The following is a 16,438-nucleotide window of genomic DNA, read 5'->3' as shown; positions in this document are numbered from 1 at the left end:
CCCTCCCTGGTGGCGCAGCAGGTTGAGGCATGGAAGCTGCAGCCACTGCAGCATGAGTTCAATTCCCCCCTGCCCCGGAGGTGACCCACATGGCGCGGCAGACCTCTCCTGGCCCGTCCGCTGCTCCCCTCAGCTGTGTACTTCATTGATCTGCCTGTTCTGCTCCCCCACTCTGTCTCTGGTGAATCCTCTCACTGCCCTGCACCTCTGGCCTGTACCCCAGTTCTGTATGTATAAATGAACAAATCTTAAAAAAAAAAAAAAAAAAAAAGCCAGAAATATACAGGCAGATGTTGGCCCATGAGTAGAGTAGATCCCAAGGGTAGACCAGTCACAAGAAAGGACTGGCCGAGGGCAGGCGAGGCTTCCTGAATGAGGAACTGGGGGGAGACGGCTGGTGCCTGGACATGGCCATGGTCCCCAAGGCAAAGGAGGAGCAGGAGACTAAAGAACCTGCAGCCACATCCTACTCCAGTTAAGGAAAAGGCATTTTAGTGTACAATGGAGGTAAGAGGACCTCCTCTCTGAGGCTGGCCGTGAGGAAGATCCAAGACTAGGTCTCACCGGCATTTGGTGAAAGGCATGTCCTAGAACCATGGTTTTAGTACACATTTCACTATTGCAATGACTTTCTGAGTTTCTAAGTAGAGATGACTCTTCTTTCTGGCTGAAGTGCTTTAACCTTTAACCTGTTTAGGCCCATGTACTGTAGTAAGGGGGAAGCCAGACAGGGAGGAAATCCCCACCCTTTCACATCCACCCTCAGGCTACATGCTTCCTTTCAACAGAACAAACTTCTGTTGACTACCAGGCACCCTAAACTGCTTGCCTGGGCTTGGGCAGGGTCACAGAGCCTCTCCCTCGGACCTGCTGAGCCTTGAGGACTCCTTCCCTGGTGACCTTTAACTCCCTTCACTGCTCTTTGTTCAGATCTCCTCACTTGAACAGCTGCAGCTATAGGCAAAGTGCAAAATGCTCTTTGAATGGAAGCTGATCTGAGTTTGCTAAGCTGCCCCAACATGCACAGGGGGTTTGACATTTATCTGCACAGCCCTCTGGGATCAGGAGCCATCCCCAAAGATCCAGTCATGCCCAAACTTTCCTTCTCCTGTTGCAGACTCACACTTTGGAACTTCCATTCTAGCTACTTTCATAAATTACAAAGGGTCACTGGGAATGTTCCTAACCTTCTGCACTCTGCAACTGCCAATGTTTAGTCCCCTTTCAGTCCCTGCTTCCCTGAGTTATAAAGCATTTTGTTTTCATTCAAGACTTTCCACACCTTCATATGAGACTAGTCTACCCACAGCTAACAGCTTCTCTGATGATGCTGACTATTCCTGCCCCATCCATGCAATGGAGAGATACACAGAGTCCTGAAAGACTGCAGATTGAGGGTCTCTCTGGTGGTGCAGGCGTTAACATCTCAGCGCTATAAAGCTATCACCAGCCACTACTGCAGTTCTCTCCCCAGCCAGGGAGGTGACCCATGTGGCATGGCAGACCTCTTCTGTCTTGCTGGCTGCTCTTTTCAGCAGTGTTATTTCAGTCGATCTGTTCTACTCCCCACTCAGTCTCTGGTGAATCCCCTCACTTCCCACACCTCTGCCCTACACCCCAATTCTTGCATAAATAAGTAAATCTTAAAAAAAAAAAAGGACAGCAGACTGAGGGCCAAAATGAGGACATCCTGGGAATTTCTAAAGTTTAGTTCTAGGTGCATCTACACCTGATAGTGACACAGGGGATGCCTTGCGTAGGCACTCCCAATGTCACCCCACTCACTGTGGCACTTGGAGGGCAACCATGCAGAAAGAGGAAAGCATTAAAAATACTTGTTCTTCCTACCCTTGGGAGTAACAGAGTTACTGTGAATCACCCTTGAGTTAATGGGACATCAGGGACTTTGTCAAAGAAGAGAAAAGTCATAAGAAACTCAAAAGCAATACTGACTTGAGTAACAGAGTTACTGTGGGAGTAACAGTAACAGAGTTACTGTGAATCACCCTTGAGTTAATGGGACATCAGAGACTTTGTCAAAGAAGAGAAAAGTCATAAGAAACTCAGGAGGCAATACTGACTTGAACAGTGATCTGACCAGAAGTGCTAAAATGCTAGTGAATCTGAGGCATCTAGGAGAGGAGAGAGAGAGAAAGGTGAGGACGGGGAGGGAGAGAAAGGAAGCGGCTTAAAAGCACAGTCACTTGGGCCCTCCCTGGTGGCACAGTGGGTTAGGATGCAGCACTGCAAGCTGCAGCAGCGGCTTCAGTCTGAGTTCTGTTCTGCTCCCCACTCTGCCTCTGGTGAAGCCTCACACCGCCCCTGCACCTCTGGCCTGTACCACAGCTCTGCGGGCATAAATAAAGCAGCTCAGCCCCACTGTCTAAGTTGCTCTTTCTTTTCTCGATCAGAAAACTATTATAAAGACTCATCTTTTCAGGAGCCACTGTGAGATAATAAGGTAACAGAAAAGGGATCATTTTTCCAGTGTGTTCTTCTAACTGCATCAGTGTGGACATGGTGACTCACACCCACTCCTGGGAAGAAGACTCGTCTCAGAAGGATAGTAAATGAAGATTTGAGAGGACAAATGAATAGACCAGAAAAGAACAGACAGAAACAATTACCCAGATTTGACCAGACACTCGTGGGTTTTGAGAACATCCTTAAGCCATATAGTGCGCAGTGGCTCTCGGTCCTGTTGGGAAAAAATGAAAAGTCAGGTAAATAAGGCTCTTTGAATAATGCCACATCCTAACCAGCTGACCGCTGGTCCTCTCATCAGAGATGGTCGGCTAACGCCAAGGTGCAAACAAGGCAAGGTCTCAAAATAGTCAAGGGGTGAGGGAAAATATCCAAGAAGATGCTCTGTGGCTCTGAGCACACTGCAGAGCAGGAGGGATGACGTCTGGGCCAGTTTGATATCGCCATGAAAATGTGCACACGGGATAGAAGGGTAAGACGGGGCACCTCTGACTCTGTGTGCTCATGCACACGTCTCAGTAGGTCCACGTGAGCCTCTCTCTGCTCTGAACCCCCAAAAGAGTCCCAGAGTTACTACAGACCTGCTCACACTTGAAGTAGCATATGGTATAGTCATCCAGTGCAAAGAAGCGACGTTTCCAGCTCTTCCGCTGAAATTAAATGAAAGGGCCAGACATCAGGAAGAGAACTCAGCATTCCAAATGGAGGGTGTCCTGGGGACCAAGGTCCCCAGGATGGAAGCTATACCCCCCACATTCGGCCGGATGCAAAGAGTTCTTCCCATCAGGGGCAAAGCCTCTGACTACAGGAGTGAATGTCTCCACCAAGCTGCACCAGTTTAGAAGATACCTAAGCTGGGAAGACCAAGTTCCTCCTCTCCCCGCTGCTACACCCCAGGAGTCATCAAGACCTCCTCCAGCCCCTGTGCGGACACTCACCACATTCCCTTGCTTCACACAGTAGCCGCTTTTAATAAGGGGGGGCCCGGTAGGAACACGGCAGCCTGTCGTGGGGATGTAACTCTGAGACCTTCGGAGGATGGCATGGGACCCTGGCTCATTTCCTTCCTGCCCATCGCCACCATTCTGTGAGGAAACATAAGCAGGATTAGCACCTCCCCCCTCCACTTATGTCAGTCAAAAAAGAAATAAATGAGAAAACATTTACTTTGCTCCCGGCAGGCACTGTACTTGCTTTCACAGAGCAAGACTCCAGGAGGCTGAGCAGAAAGGGAAGGACAGAAAATGCAAACCAGAAGAGGAGTTTCAGGTCTCAATTGCCTTCCTCAGCCCCCATTCCCATGGGTGCCAGCCCCCGTGGATGGTGCAGAACTAAGTTGCTCTTTCTTTTCCTCTATGAGAAAACTGTTACGCAGACTAGTCTTCTCGGGAGCCACAGTGAGAGGCCACACGGCTTCCTGACAGTGGCCTCTATTTCTGCACCGCCATACTCACACCCTCCTGTCTGTATTTATTTAGTTATTTATTTTTGAGTACCCCATCAGCCTTGGTTCCCTCACTCCCACTCACTCTCTTCTCGATACAACCCTCCAGCACACCCCAGTGCACATGGATGCGGCCCTGCCCCCACAGCCCAGGCCCCGCACCTGGTTGATGGGTGTGTGCACCACCACCCCGCCAATGATCTCTGTCTTGTAGGCCACCTGTGGCTTCTTCTCTAGGGTTGGGGTAGCTGTTAGGTTTTTCAGAACTTCGGGAGCCAGGGGCAGGTTCCCCACTTTAGGTACCTGGAAAGAATAAGAGCCTGGTCAACAAGAAACAAAAGACTTGGGAAAACAGTAAGCCAAAAGAGAATGGGGGAGGGGTGAGAAGCTATAAGGTTACCAATCACAGGCATTCCACCCACCCACACCCCAAAGAGGGGGTAGTACCAGGAACCTCACCCACTCTCACACAGATACACACACTCCACAAGTGTACTGAGCACCTAGTGAGAGCAAGCCCTTCTGTGGCTACAGACAAAGATGGGACAGCAAACTGGATGGACACATGTCCTGCCTCCCCATCCGCCACGTGCACATGGTGTGGAGATTGATGAAAATTGCAAAGCAGGGGCCTTCCTGGTGGCGAAACAGGTAAGGACGCAGTACTGCAAGCTAGCTACAGCTGCTGCAGTGCAAGTTGGATCCCCGGCCCCAGAGGTGACCCACATGGCGCGGCAGAGCTCTCTTGACCCGCCCACTGCTCCCCTCAGCAGTGTGCTTTGTCATTCTGCCTGTTCTGCTCCCCACTCTGTCTCTGGTGGATCCTCTCACTGCCCCTGTATCTCCGACTTATACCCCATTTCTGTATGCATAAATAAATACATCTTAAAGAAATAGAAAATTGCAAAGAAAACAAACAGAATAATTACAAATCATGGTGAGTTCAACAAAGAAAATAAATGGCAGCTGAGGTAAAGAGTAGGAGGGACCCCTGAACAAGGCCTCAGTTTGGGGAGCTGGTTCCCACGGAGTCAAAACTCCAAGTAACATAGTCACTCTGTATTCACAGGTTCCACGGACTCAGCTAGCCAACACCTGCTTTTGGTTAAACTTGGTTAAAAAAAAACCCACACAAGTGGGCCTTGCAGTTCAAACTTGTGCTGTCCAAGGTCAATGTACCTACTAAAGCAGAGAGTAGGGATCTCCAGAGAAGATGTCAAAACAGAAACGAGGCAGGCAAAAGTGAAGCAGGGAGACCCTACAAATGTGACCTTGGTATAGAATTACAGGGCAAGGGTTTTTGGAGCTTAGGTGCGTTGGAATAGAATTCCTGATCCAGTCACTAACTGAATGACTTGAAGCAAAACGTGAAAACTGCATTCTGTACATCCAAAGTGTCTGGCAGATAAAATGAGAAGAGGAATAAAATGTATGTTATAAAGTTGCTACGGTTATCATGATAGACATTCCAAAGCTTCAGAAACACATAAAAGTATTACGGTGCTACTAACATTTACTAATAGACTTTGAAAAGTGAGTTACCATCTCTCCTCTCTCATTATTCTGATAAAATAATCACAGAATTTTTAAGATCAACAGGCCACAGGTTGCAAACTGGTGGCCCAAAAGCACCCTTCACTGTGTTCTATACGCCCTAGAAAATGTTTTTCAATTAACATTGTAAAACTTGGTGTATTTCACATAAAAATTCAGATGTCCAGCTAAGAGGTCATCTTCTCTGTAGGAAGGCACGTATTCTTCAGCATGTCACATCTCCCCAACATGGAGGCCATGTTTCAGGTGCCATTCCTGCAATGTCACTGCCTTTCTTCCTCCCTGCCCACCTCATTGATATCAGTTGGTAAACTCCAATGAAAGTTTTCGTTGTCTAAGAAAGTGAGAGGCTCAGGCAGTTGAGACATTTACCCAAAGTCATGATAAATAACGGAAGAGACTAGACCATGTCACCCAGCGGTGTGGGGGGCCACAGCATAACAAAGCCTCCCCTTTGCAAGAAGTCAATGCCTTGGGTCATCTGCCAGTAAGGTCGCTGCAGACCTCATGAGAAAAGCTTTGGTCTGCTCCTGCGTCTCCAACCTCAGGAGTCAAAAGCCATAAGATCCAGGCCTTTCAAAAGCTTGTAGCTCAGTGTCACATAAGAATGGTGTCAAAGCTCAGAGACCTGGGACCACTCTGTGTGGTCTCCTGTCAAAAGAAGAAGGCCACCGTGATTATACCAGGGCCCCACAAGGAAGACTCTGAGGCCCCTTCTCCCTGGTCTGCCTCAGTCTGCAGAAGCAAGGGTGACCTCTGTCCACCAGCTCTCTAGATGGAGCCAGAAATGCATCTTCTTTATTTCTCCAGTTGCCCCAGGAAAACAGTAGCTTCCATTTCTTTGCCTTTCCTAGCAATTCAGTAGGAAACGCCTTCCAATTCAGTGCCAAGCAATGTGCTAAATGTTCCTGCATTATCTCGGATCTCAAGCAACCTTCTAAGTTGGCATGACAGTCTCCACTTTATAGGTGAAGTAAATGAAAACTCATTAAAATAAAATAACTTACCCCTAGGACTGCCTGACACCCCACTGTCTGCTTTGCCACCCTTCCTAACTCTGGGTTCATAATAGAATTCTTCAGAGGTATTCATTATAGTTAAGGGTTTTGTGATATAGTTACTATAGAACAGCAGGAATTCCCTCTGAATGATCCTAATGGGTTCCTAAAATCCAGAAAAATAGGTAAGTAGCCTTTGAAAGTTCCCACTGACCAAAGCCTTGGCTGTCCTATTACTTTTCGGAATCTCGCATCCCACTCAGAGAGCCGCTGCTGGTCATGGTTCATGCCCTTCCCTGCACGGTGGGCTGCTTCCAAATCAGTCTGTGGAGCACAAACCCAGCAATAACTGTATTCCTGGGCTCAAAAAGCCAGGTTGTTCTTTATGGTCATCCATCTCCCAGAGTTCTAATAAAAGCTGTTTCTTCTTCTATCCACCTATGGAATGTTCTCTGTTGGACTTAATTTGCAATGTGAAATGAAATTTTCAAGGACTTACGACTGGGGGGAGCAGTAGAAAGAGCTATGATTTACTGCTCAATTTTCAACTCACTTTGGGAAGGTAGTGAGTTGAATAATGCACCCCCTCCGAATTGTCTATCCATAACCTCAGAAGTAACCTTATTTGGAAAAGAACCTTTGCAGATGTAATTAAATTAAGATGAGGTCATACTGGTTTAGGGTGGGTCCTCGGTCCAATGACTGATGTCCTTATAAGAGGAGGAGAGGTCAGCGAGAGACGCAGACCATACGATGATGGAAGCAGAGGTGAAGTAACGCAGTTATGAGCCAGGGAGTTCCAAGGATTGCCAGGAGCCACAAGAAGCTGGAAGGGGCAAGGAAAGATCTCCCAGGCAGTAAAGAAAAGGGTCAGGTCACTGCTGCCAACCAATTTCAAATTTCTGGCCTCCAGAATTATAAGCGAATAAATCTCTGCTCTTTTAAGTCATCCAGTTAGTTAACAGATAGACTTTGAAAAGTAATACAAGAATACAAATGGTCTGGGAGACTCTAGTTTCTAAAATCCACATATCAATTGCTTTTTTCAACCATCAGGACTCAGTGACCCTTAGCATAAAATGAATAGTGATCTGAGGCCAGAAAAACTGGGTCCATCCTGGCTGCATGACCTTGTGCAAGTCACTTTCATCTCTATGCATTTCCATTTCCTTATTTATAAAAGGGAATAATAATACTTGCCTTTCCTAGTTAAGTTTTTTATGAGACTAAAATGAAGGCATGTATGTAAAAGTGCCATGTAATCTCACATTTTACAACCATCATTTGTTTTTTAATACTTTTATAAACTCCTGTAAACTCTTAAGTCTTGGCTTGAATCTCAGCTCTACATTTACTAAATTCTAGACTTGGGACAAGACTCTGTGATCTCCATTTTCTTTATCCAAGAAAAAAAGCAGAGGGAAAGTAGCTTAGAGTCACTCTATGCTCAAAACATTGAAGGAAGGTAAGAGGCTCTCCTCTGTCTCACAGGCTGGATAACACTCTCCAGTCAGGAGAACAGGTAGACATCCAGGAGGAAACACTGAATGAGAACAAACTGTTGGACAGTGATGAAAATTGTGGAGAACCCAGAAGGGTGAAGACCCCAAGCTGAATGAAGAAAATTTTCCACAGCCTTATCCACAAGCACATGGTAAGTTAGCAGACATGTAAGTTAACAGCACCTTCCCTCCCACCATTTCTCTTTTTTCACAGGTTCATCAGAATAATAAGCTAACAAGCAAAAGTGCCTCGCTGATTAAACTGTACTCTGTTTGGGTCCAGAATCATTAGTGTTGGAGAGGCATACAGATTTATTCTATTAGTTCTTTCATGGGAATGCTGGGGAATATGGGAGAGTAATCCACTCCAGTTCACTGACGGTTATTATTGGAAGTCATCAGACTGTAAGCGTTCCTAACTGTACAATGTGAAAAATCCAGCTTCACAGCATACACACCTTAATTTATATACCAGAAGTCTGTCCACACTGGGTAAAGGTCTAGCTTTTTTCACCAAAACTTGTGTTTTCCTTCTCCTCCTTCCTACCCTTCTCCCTTGCATTTTCTGTACTTCTAGGGAAGGAATTCCCATCATCAAGTCAAGGAAAATGAGAGAACTCATATAATGGTCAGAGAACTAATTCAGTGATGCTTTTAAAGAAAAGCTTTTCTCCATGATAGACTGGTGGGTGGATTTGATTAAAACCCCAAGCTCCCTGCCCTGTAACTTCTTACAGAAGAAAGAAAAGTTCCACTCCCTTCACCAAAGCTGGGAATAACTCAGGTTTCCCTCTTATATGCTTTTCCCTTTACTTCTCACAGCCAGTAATTCATTTTCCAATCCCACCACACTGAATCAGCATCCCAGAATTACTCACAACATGACTAGCCAGGAGTCCTCTGAGGAAGCACAAAGAGATACTCTCTAAACTTCCCCTTGAACTTGATTCATACACAAACTCACAGTCAACTTGTGGCTAATTAGCCAAGGTGTACAAAGAAAGCTAGGTGTCAGGGGAAGCTGGGTGTGGAATATGTTCTTGGGAATGGCCCTACTGCCATCTGTGTTCTTCCCCCAACCCCCATGGTAGGAAGAGGCACTTACTTCCCTCCAGAAAAGAAAAAGGATCATACGTACAGTGATTTTGCTGGCTTGATTCAGGGCTTCAACCCAGTCCTTCAGATCTTTCTGGTCATTGGCTTGAAGAAAATACCTCTGAGACAGGGCATTGATGACTGCAAAATTGTGGAAAGGAGGAAGAAAAACCCAGCTCAGAACACATGCAACACAAAAAACACTCCACAAGATCAAGGTGCTTCAGATAGCAAAGCAGAGATCCTTACAAAGAAATTTCCCATGGTGTTAAGTCACTCACATGAACACTTGGGAAGCAGAAGGTTACCAGGGCTTTCTTTTCTCTTAATGTTGGGCTGTTCCACTGGCCACAAGAAAGAAGCCCAACACCAGACAACAGCCTTACTGAGCTGCTGCACACTGATGAGGTTGCTAGTCCACCATTTATCCACAAGAAGAGCTGAATGGCATTTAGAGGAGCTACGGTACTTGCAGTCATGAGGCTACAGACACGTTTGGACAATGTATCTTGTTTCCTCTGGTACAACTAGCCTGTTTAGGAGTCTTGAATGTGGTTAGGAAGTGGAACAAAACTTGCCTGAGATAAAATCTGTGACCTTGACCTCATTTTTAACTTGTTTTTCCTCTGAACACCCTATGAGGTCAACAACTTACTTCTGGGTTGATGATGATGATGATGATGATGATGATGATGATTGTTTTAGAACTGCTGGCCTCAAAATCTGAGTCATTTTGAGTTTAGCAATATTTCAAAGACATGGGAGAATTAAGAGTACCATAGGAGTATGAACCAACTTGAAAGAGCTTGGAAAGAGGACCATTCAAGAATCCTTTTATTTGTCTAGTATTAATAAGTCTGAGCTATAAGAAGTGAGCATCAAGGGGTAGAAATAGAATTTGTTAGTTCCCACAATTCATTCAACAAATATTTGTTGAATACCCACTATATGTCAGGAACCACTCTACACATCGAGGATACAGTCGTGGAATATTATAGCAAGATCCTTGCCTAATGAAGTTTACATTTAGAACCATCCTAGAGATATAAGAGAAACTATTCGTTAGTATTTGCTCATAGCACTTACTACAGTACTGAGAATATAGTGGAACCCCAACATTAACAATTCAATGACTTGAGGCACCTATTGAGCAACTCAGTCCCTATGTCACCCACACAATGTCACCATCTGGTAACTAAGGCCCTCAATGGGATACTCCATTTCTATTATGTTCTTCCTGATACAACAAGATACTCATTTCTATTATCCTCTTCCTGATACCAGCACCCCCCGCCCCCGGAATTTCTCCCAGACGCCACCTTCTCTGAGGACACTATTATTATTCTGCTATGAGATGAAAGTTCCTAGAAACAAGTTAAAGATGAGGTCAAGTCACCATGTACACTACAGAGTCAGAAAAACTGAAAACATTCTCATTTCTGCACCTCTGTCCCTGTTAACAATCTCTGCAATGAGACCAAAGCAAACAATTTCTATCCCTTGAGGCCCAGGAACATCACTGTGACTGAAGTCACTCATATGTGCAGAGTAGAAGTCACATGGGATCACAGGACTGTCTCTACACCAAAGAGGAAGTCACTGGAGGAGAGTTCACCCTCACCACCCTCCAGTTCAGTACTTACCAAAGCAAAATGGAGTCTTTGGCTTCTGCTTTGGGGTAGCTATGCTCACCTAAATCAAATTTAAAAAAGAAAAAAAATAAATATGTTTCTAACAGGGTCGTAAAACATTTTTTTTCCAGATTTTTAAATTGTGAAACTTTTCATATATAAACAAGGTTATATAAAATACAAATGGGCATTTTAAAAAATAATGGTTAAGTGGAAACCTGCATTCACCATCCAGATGAACAGGTGACTATCATTCTTATGTCTTAGTAGCCCTTCTATGATGCTACCCTCCCCCTCTTTAGGGATAACCACTACCTTGGTGCTTGTGTTCATCTTCTGAATCCTAAATCCTGACAAAACCCACAAATTCCTGATAAAATTCTCTTTGGACCACAATCTCTGTGCTGATTACATCCTCATTTGGCAATATTTTACTCCTCTCTCAAACCCCAAGTCACCTCCCTAAACAGTTTTCCAGATTGAAGATGTATTGCTACAAATACATATAATTTCATTCAAAGCTTCCGAACGTGAGGCAGCATACCACTCACCACATTTGGAACCACTGATCAATTTTCTTTGTATCTATGCTTATTACTTAATCATGAAAATTAGCAATTTCTATGTGCCCAAAGAGCTCATGGAATCAAAGAGTCTGTGTGTGTATTTAAGGGAAAGGTATAAAAAAATAGAAATATTTTCCACTTACCGTTGTATTATTTCTCTTGTTTTTAAATCTTACCCTCAAGGTGGTGTATACACACACACACACACACACACACACACACACACACACATATATATATACACATGTGTATAGATAACACACACACACATACATACACACACACACGAGTTCACCTTATTCGGATCTGAATGAATGCACTGGACAAATGCAGTAAAGCAACTCCTGTTTCAAGATTTGCCCACACATATTAGATGCCTAACTCTGAGGGAGACTGAACCTCCCTTCCTGGAGCAGGCCTTCACCCCTGTACCTGAAATTTCTAAGGGGACAGTCTCCTTCCCCTGTCTGGGCCCTTGGCTAAGAACTGTTCAGACAATTTCCTCAATCTCCTTTCCAACCAAGTGCATTCTCTTAAGTTCTCATCTAGGGACTCAGTGGTTTTTGCTTAACAGGAGACATATTAGAAACTGAAAAAAAAAAAAAAAAAGCCTCAAGTCAAAATATAAATATAAGGTCTGTCCCAAAACCATAAAATACACAGAGGAAAATAAAGGCAAAACATTCCATGACATAAACTTCAAAAACATCTTTACAGATTCATCTTCAGCAACAAGAAAAACAAAGGAAAATATAAACAACTGGTATTACATCAAACTAAAAAGTTTCTTATAGCAAAACAGACAGTAACCAAAATGAAAAGACATCTAACAGGCATTTGAAAAATGTTCACACTGACTTATCATCAGGAAATGTAAATCAAAACCACAGTGAAATGGAATGACCCATATCAAAAACAAACAAGCAAGCAAAAACCCAGAAAGAATATGGAATATGCTGGAAAGAATATGGAGAAAAAGGAAATCTTTTGCACTGTTGGTGTAATGTAGACTAGTCCAGCTATATGGAAATTAGTGTGGAGGATTCTCAAGAGACAAAATGGATCTGCCATATGACCCAGCAATTCCACTCCTAGGTATCAACCCAAAGAAAAATGTGTGGATGCCAACCCACAAAATGATTATGGAATTCTCAACATTAGTAGTTTAATGTTTGTAGAACATGACAGCAACCTCATCAAGTACTTAATAAATGCCTACAACATGTCATATTAAGTCAACTTCATTAATGTTTCAATTAAACATTCCAAAAATTTCATTACATTTGAAAGTAATTGTAGCTTCAATTTTCCTACTCCCTGAAAATCCCCGGGAATGCAAGATGACTGGAGAGAAATCAGAGCCAATCATAAATTAAATGGTCTACTCACAGCCAGATCATTCTAAGAGTAGAATGATTAAAATCCTTTCAAATATTTAGAGCCAAGTAATTATATTTAATGAGGGATGTGGGTGCTTTTTGCTGGGTTGACCATGAAGTGGACCATGAGGTGGAGGCCTGAGGGCCTAAGAAAATCTTAAAATAGTTGTAATTTAAGCAAAGGTAAACCCATATATCTTGAGTTCAGACACAAACTCCCCAATTCAGTCAAGTCTCTGCCACTCCTGGTGCACCAGAACCAGAGTTTCAGAACCAGAGTTCAGTTTCAGAAACCAGAGTTCAATCTGACCAACAGAATGTGCTTTCATCCTGCTGGCAGGAGTTTGTGATCTGTCAGTGACTGGTTTTTGTCTTTGTCCTTAGGCATACACGTTCTTGTGAGGGCCCACGAACTGCTCCATGACCATCAGGGAGGTGCCTTGACTGTCCTGGGCCTCAGAACCTACCTCTCCCAGGGACCCGCTTGTACTTTCAGTTTTTTTTTTTTTTTTTTTGAAGATTTATTTATTTATTTATCTATACAAGAACTGGAGTACAGGCTAGAGGTGTGGGGTGTGGGTGAGAGGATTCACCAGAGACAAAATAGGGAACAGAACAGGCATATCGACTGAAACACACTGCTGAGGGGAGCATCGGGTGAGACAGGAGAGGTCTACCATGTGGGTCACCATGTGGGTCACCTCCCTGACCTGGGATGGAACTTGTGCTGAAATGGCTGAGGATAGCTTCATATGCTGCGTTTTAACCCGTTGCACCACCAGGGAGGTCCCACTTTTAGTTTTAAAAGAGCATAGAACACTAACTTTGAGGCCCTCCCTGACTTATTAGGAACTATCCTTTCTCTTAGGAACTGCCATCTACCACTGATTAGAGAAAGCACACTCAAGACACTTCTCAACCTGTTAGGATGGTGAGTGGTGCACCTCATCACACATGTTAGAAGCCCACCCTGTGAGAATGCTGAGCCCCTCTGCTTAATACAAACTGAAGTTTTCAAAGAGATTGCCTGGTTTTTTGTTTTTCATACCCTTACCCAGTTTTCAGTCATGAGGTGTGTGATGACATACACTCACATGTATAACTTAACCTCATGCCTCATGGCTTACAACATAAGGATGGTTTGTTCAAGCAACTCCCTACTGAGTTAAGTGGACATCAATGTCCTACATCTGCCCTCATGGGCTGTTTACCAGAAGAAAGACCCCCAATTTCTCTGATCAGCTTCCCTATCAGCAGAGCCAGAGTAAAATTATTAGTCTCCTTTTTTATAGTCACAGCATGACAAAGCAGTAATCTGACCTATCACTGCACCCATCAGAGACAAGGGCCACAGTGGGACTCTCACTTATGTCAAGAGGCAGCTCTGGACTCCCCAGACCTCCTGACAACTGCGAAGACAGAATGCCTGCTGCCAGGATTGATAACCCACTCTCCCCCACCGCCAACCCCCACAATGGTGATCAGGTCAGTCAGAAGGAACAGTGAATCCCACAGAAGCGTGGCTAACAGCTGAGTCCTGTGAGGACAGCCAAGCACAACCATCTGTATAGCCCGAGGTGGCCAGTTGAGTCAGCTGCATGTCAGGGTAGACCGGTGGGCCCTGGGGTAACACAAGCAGCACGCAGCTGGGCTGTGAGGGGTCAACGGGCACTCGGAGAATGACGCAGACGAAGCTCCTCCACAGCTAAGCAGACTCTCAGGAACTTGCTCTTATCAGATCAAACACAGACCACAAGAGCAGCAAACTCTCAGTGGCGGGCACTGCTCACGGCCCCACCCTGTCTGCCTTGGCCGGAAGTGGAGCTGGGGCCCTCTGGCAGCAGCAGCAACAAGTAAGGTCTTGGAGCTCTGGTGCTGCCCTGGCCCAGTGTCCAGAGAGACCCTGCCCCAAGAATTGGCATCAAGAGCAGGACAAGAAGGATCAGAGGATCAGGAGGGTTCTAGTGGACATCTCTGGGCCTATTTCAGGGAGTCGACAGCCTGAACTACAAGCAAAGTCAGAGTGTGCAAACACATATACGCACTTGCCATCAGGCTCTCCAAAAGACCCAGGACCCCCCTCTCACCCAAAAAAGTTAGTTCTAGGAAGGTCTTCCTTCTGCCTAACCGAGGGCAAGTTCAGACGAAATGGGGCACACCTGTGGGTGGGACAGTGTGGCTACTGGAGAGGAGAAGCACCATCGGACAAACTGGTGGTGGCACCAAAGGCCACCTTCAGTAATTTTCTAGTCAAACTGGTTCCGCTGCCGTCACAAAAGCTCTGGATGACCTCACGTGAGAGCTTTCCTCTCTGGTGGCCTCTGAAGGACCTCATCTTCCCAACACCAGCCCTCAAGACACAGCTATGCAGAGGCACCTCCCCGGCAGAGGTCACATGGAATCAGCAAGCCAGACTGACGCAGGTTCAACGCTTTACTCTGGGAGGGGAGAGCTGAGGGTTAACAGCAAAGGACTTGGAATGCTGCTTCTGATCCCATCCCACTGCTAATGTTTTCTGGGAAACCCCTGCTTTATGGCATTGGGTCTGGCAGGAGTTAAAGGCTCTCATCTTTGTGTAACCTGACCCTGTGGCAGCTGTGGGTTTTGCAAAAAAAAAAAAAAACAAAAAAACCGCCCACCCAGGTCTGCCCTTCCCCAGGAAAGACAAAAAACAGGTCCATCCTTTCTAAACGAGACAGACTACAAAACTGAGAATTTAAAAAACCCTTTCTGAGACCTGCTTATAAATCATGCTTCTGCAGGAGATTGTATTCAGTCTTTATTAACGGTTGAGTTTCTTTATTATTGAGGTTCTCTACCTCACCCCACCTCTGGAGGGATTCCTGAGGCTCCCTTAATATCCTGGAGAAATGACCTAACAAGCTCAGAGCAAGACCGGACAGGAGGAAGGACGCCCAGGTCTCAGGCCAGCCAGGCACAACACCTGCACAAATTGCCCGAAGCAATGCTAGCAAAGCCCAGCTTTCAAAGGCTGGTTCGGTTTCTCTGAGGTCACTGTCTCCTCTCTTCCACTCAGATAGGGCCCTGCGTCATCTGCTTTTCTACACAGCCATGGCCATGCACTGCCTGTGGCCTTTACAACACCTTCACTTTAACTAACCCTCTGACCAGCTAAGGAGACAGAATATTACAGAAAGAAACAGGAGCTGTGTAAATAAGGGTCCCTCACGCCTGTCTCAACCCCCAGAGGGTTGGAAAACCTGAGCAAAGCAGCGGTCTCCAAGAGGCCCGAAATGAGGGGTGCAATGGGGAGAGCAGGACTTCCGGAACCTCAGTCCTGGCTAGGTGCCAGCTGGCTCTCCTTACTGGACAAAGAGTTCCTCTTTCTGCAACTCTAAATCCCCCAGCCGTTTTTATCTCTGCTGCATCACCGGTCAGCTCTGGTGCCTGTTCTGGGAGGGACTACTAAAAAAAAGCTGAATTTAGCACAGGGCAGGCCTCACCAACCAGCAGCGTCTCCCTCCAGTTCTCAGCACTAAAATGGAGAGGGGATGGCTGTTATCCTAATAGCCAGACTCTCCAGCAGTTATCTGGAGGCTATTAAACAGTTTCCTGGCATATCTGAGTATCTTCTGGTACATTCTTAGCTTTCCCTCTATAGCAACCCTGTCCAGGTGAATGATAAAATTCCAGTGCAACCCCAACACTTTCCTATTGACTCTACTCTTTGGGAGATTCCTTTATAGTCACTGGCGGTTTTGTTCCTTGTGTATTCCTTTTACCAATTACAAAGAGGGTCATGTCCCACTCCCCAAACCAACCTA

The 16,438-nt window shown here is 45.4% G+C and overlaps 1 protein-coding gene across 3 annotated transcripts in view; it reads right to left on the bottom strand.

Annotated features, from left to right (window-relative positions):
- The window catches only part of PLEKHA2 (pleckstrin homology domain containing, family A (phosphoinositide binding specific) member 2), a 55,132-nt gene that overhangs the window by 12,442 nt on the left and 26,252 nt on the right, over positions 1-16,438 (bottom strand). For all 3 annotated transcript variants that reach the window (XM_012724734.1, XM_012724735.1, XM_004682259.2), the window contains 6 exons: positions 10,721-10,769; positions 9,121-9,218; positions 4,091-4,231; positions 3,423-3,569; positions 3,066-3,134; positions 2,628-2,698 (listed from right to left, as the gene is read on the bottom strand). In XM_012724734.1, coding sequence (XP_012580188.1) covers positions 2,628-2,698; positions 3,066-3,134; positions 3,423-3,569; positions 4,091-4,231; positions 9,121-9,218; positions 10,721-10,769 — 575 coding nt within the window. The remainder of the gene's footprint in view (positions 1-2,627; positions 2,699-3,065; positions 3,135-3,422; positions 3,570-4,090; positions 4,232-9,120; positions 9,219-10,720; positions 10,770-16,438) is intronic.

This window comes from Condylura cristata, unplaced genomic scaffold (assembly GCF_000260355.1).
Source record: "Condylura cristata isolate star-nosed mole 26May11 unplaced genomic scaffold, ConCri1.0 scaffold00014, whole genome shotgun sequence".
In the NCBI taxonomy this organism is placed as follows: domain Eukaryota; kingdom Metazoa; phylum Chordata; class Mammalia; order Eulipotyphla; family Talpidae; genus Condylura; species Condylura cristata.
This window is presented reverse-complemented; position numbering and strand designations above follow the sequence as displayed.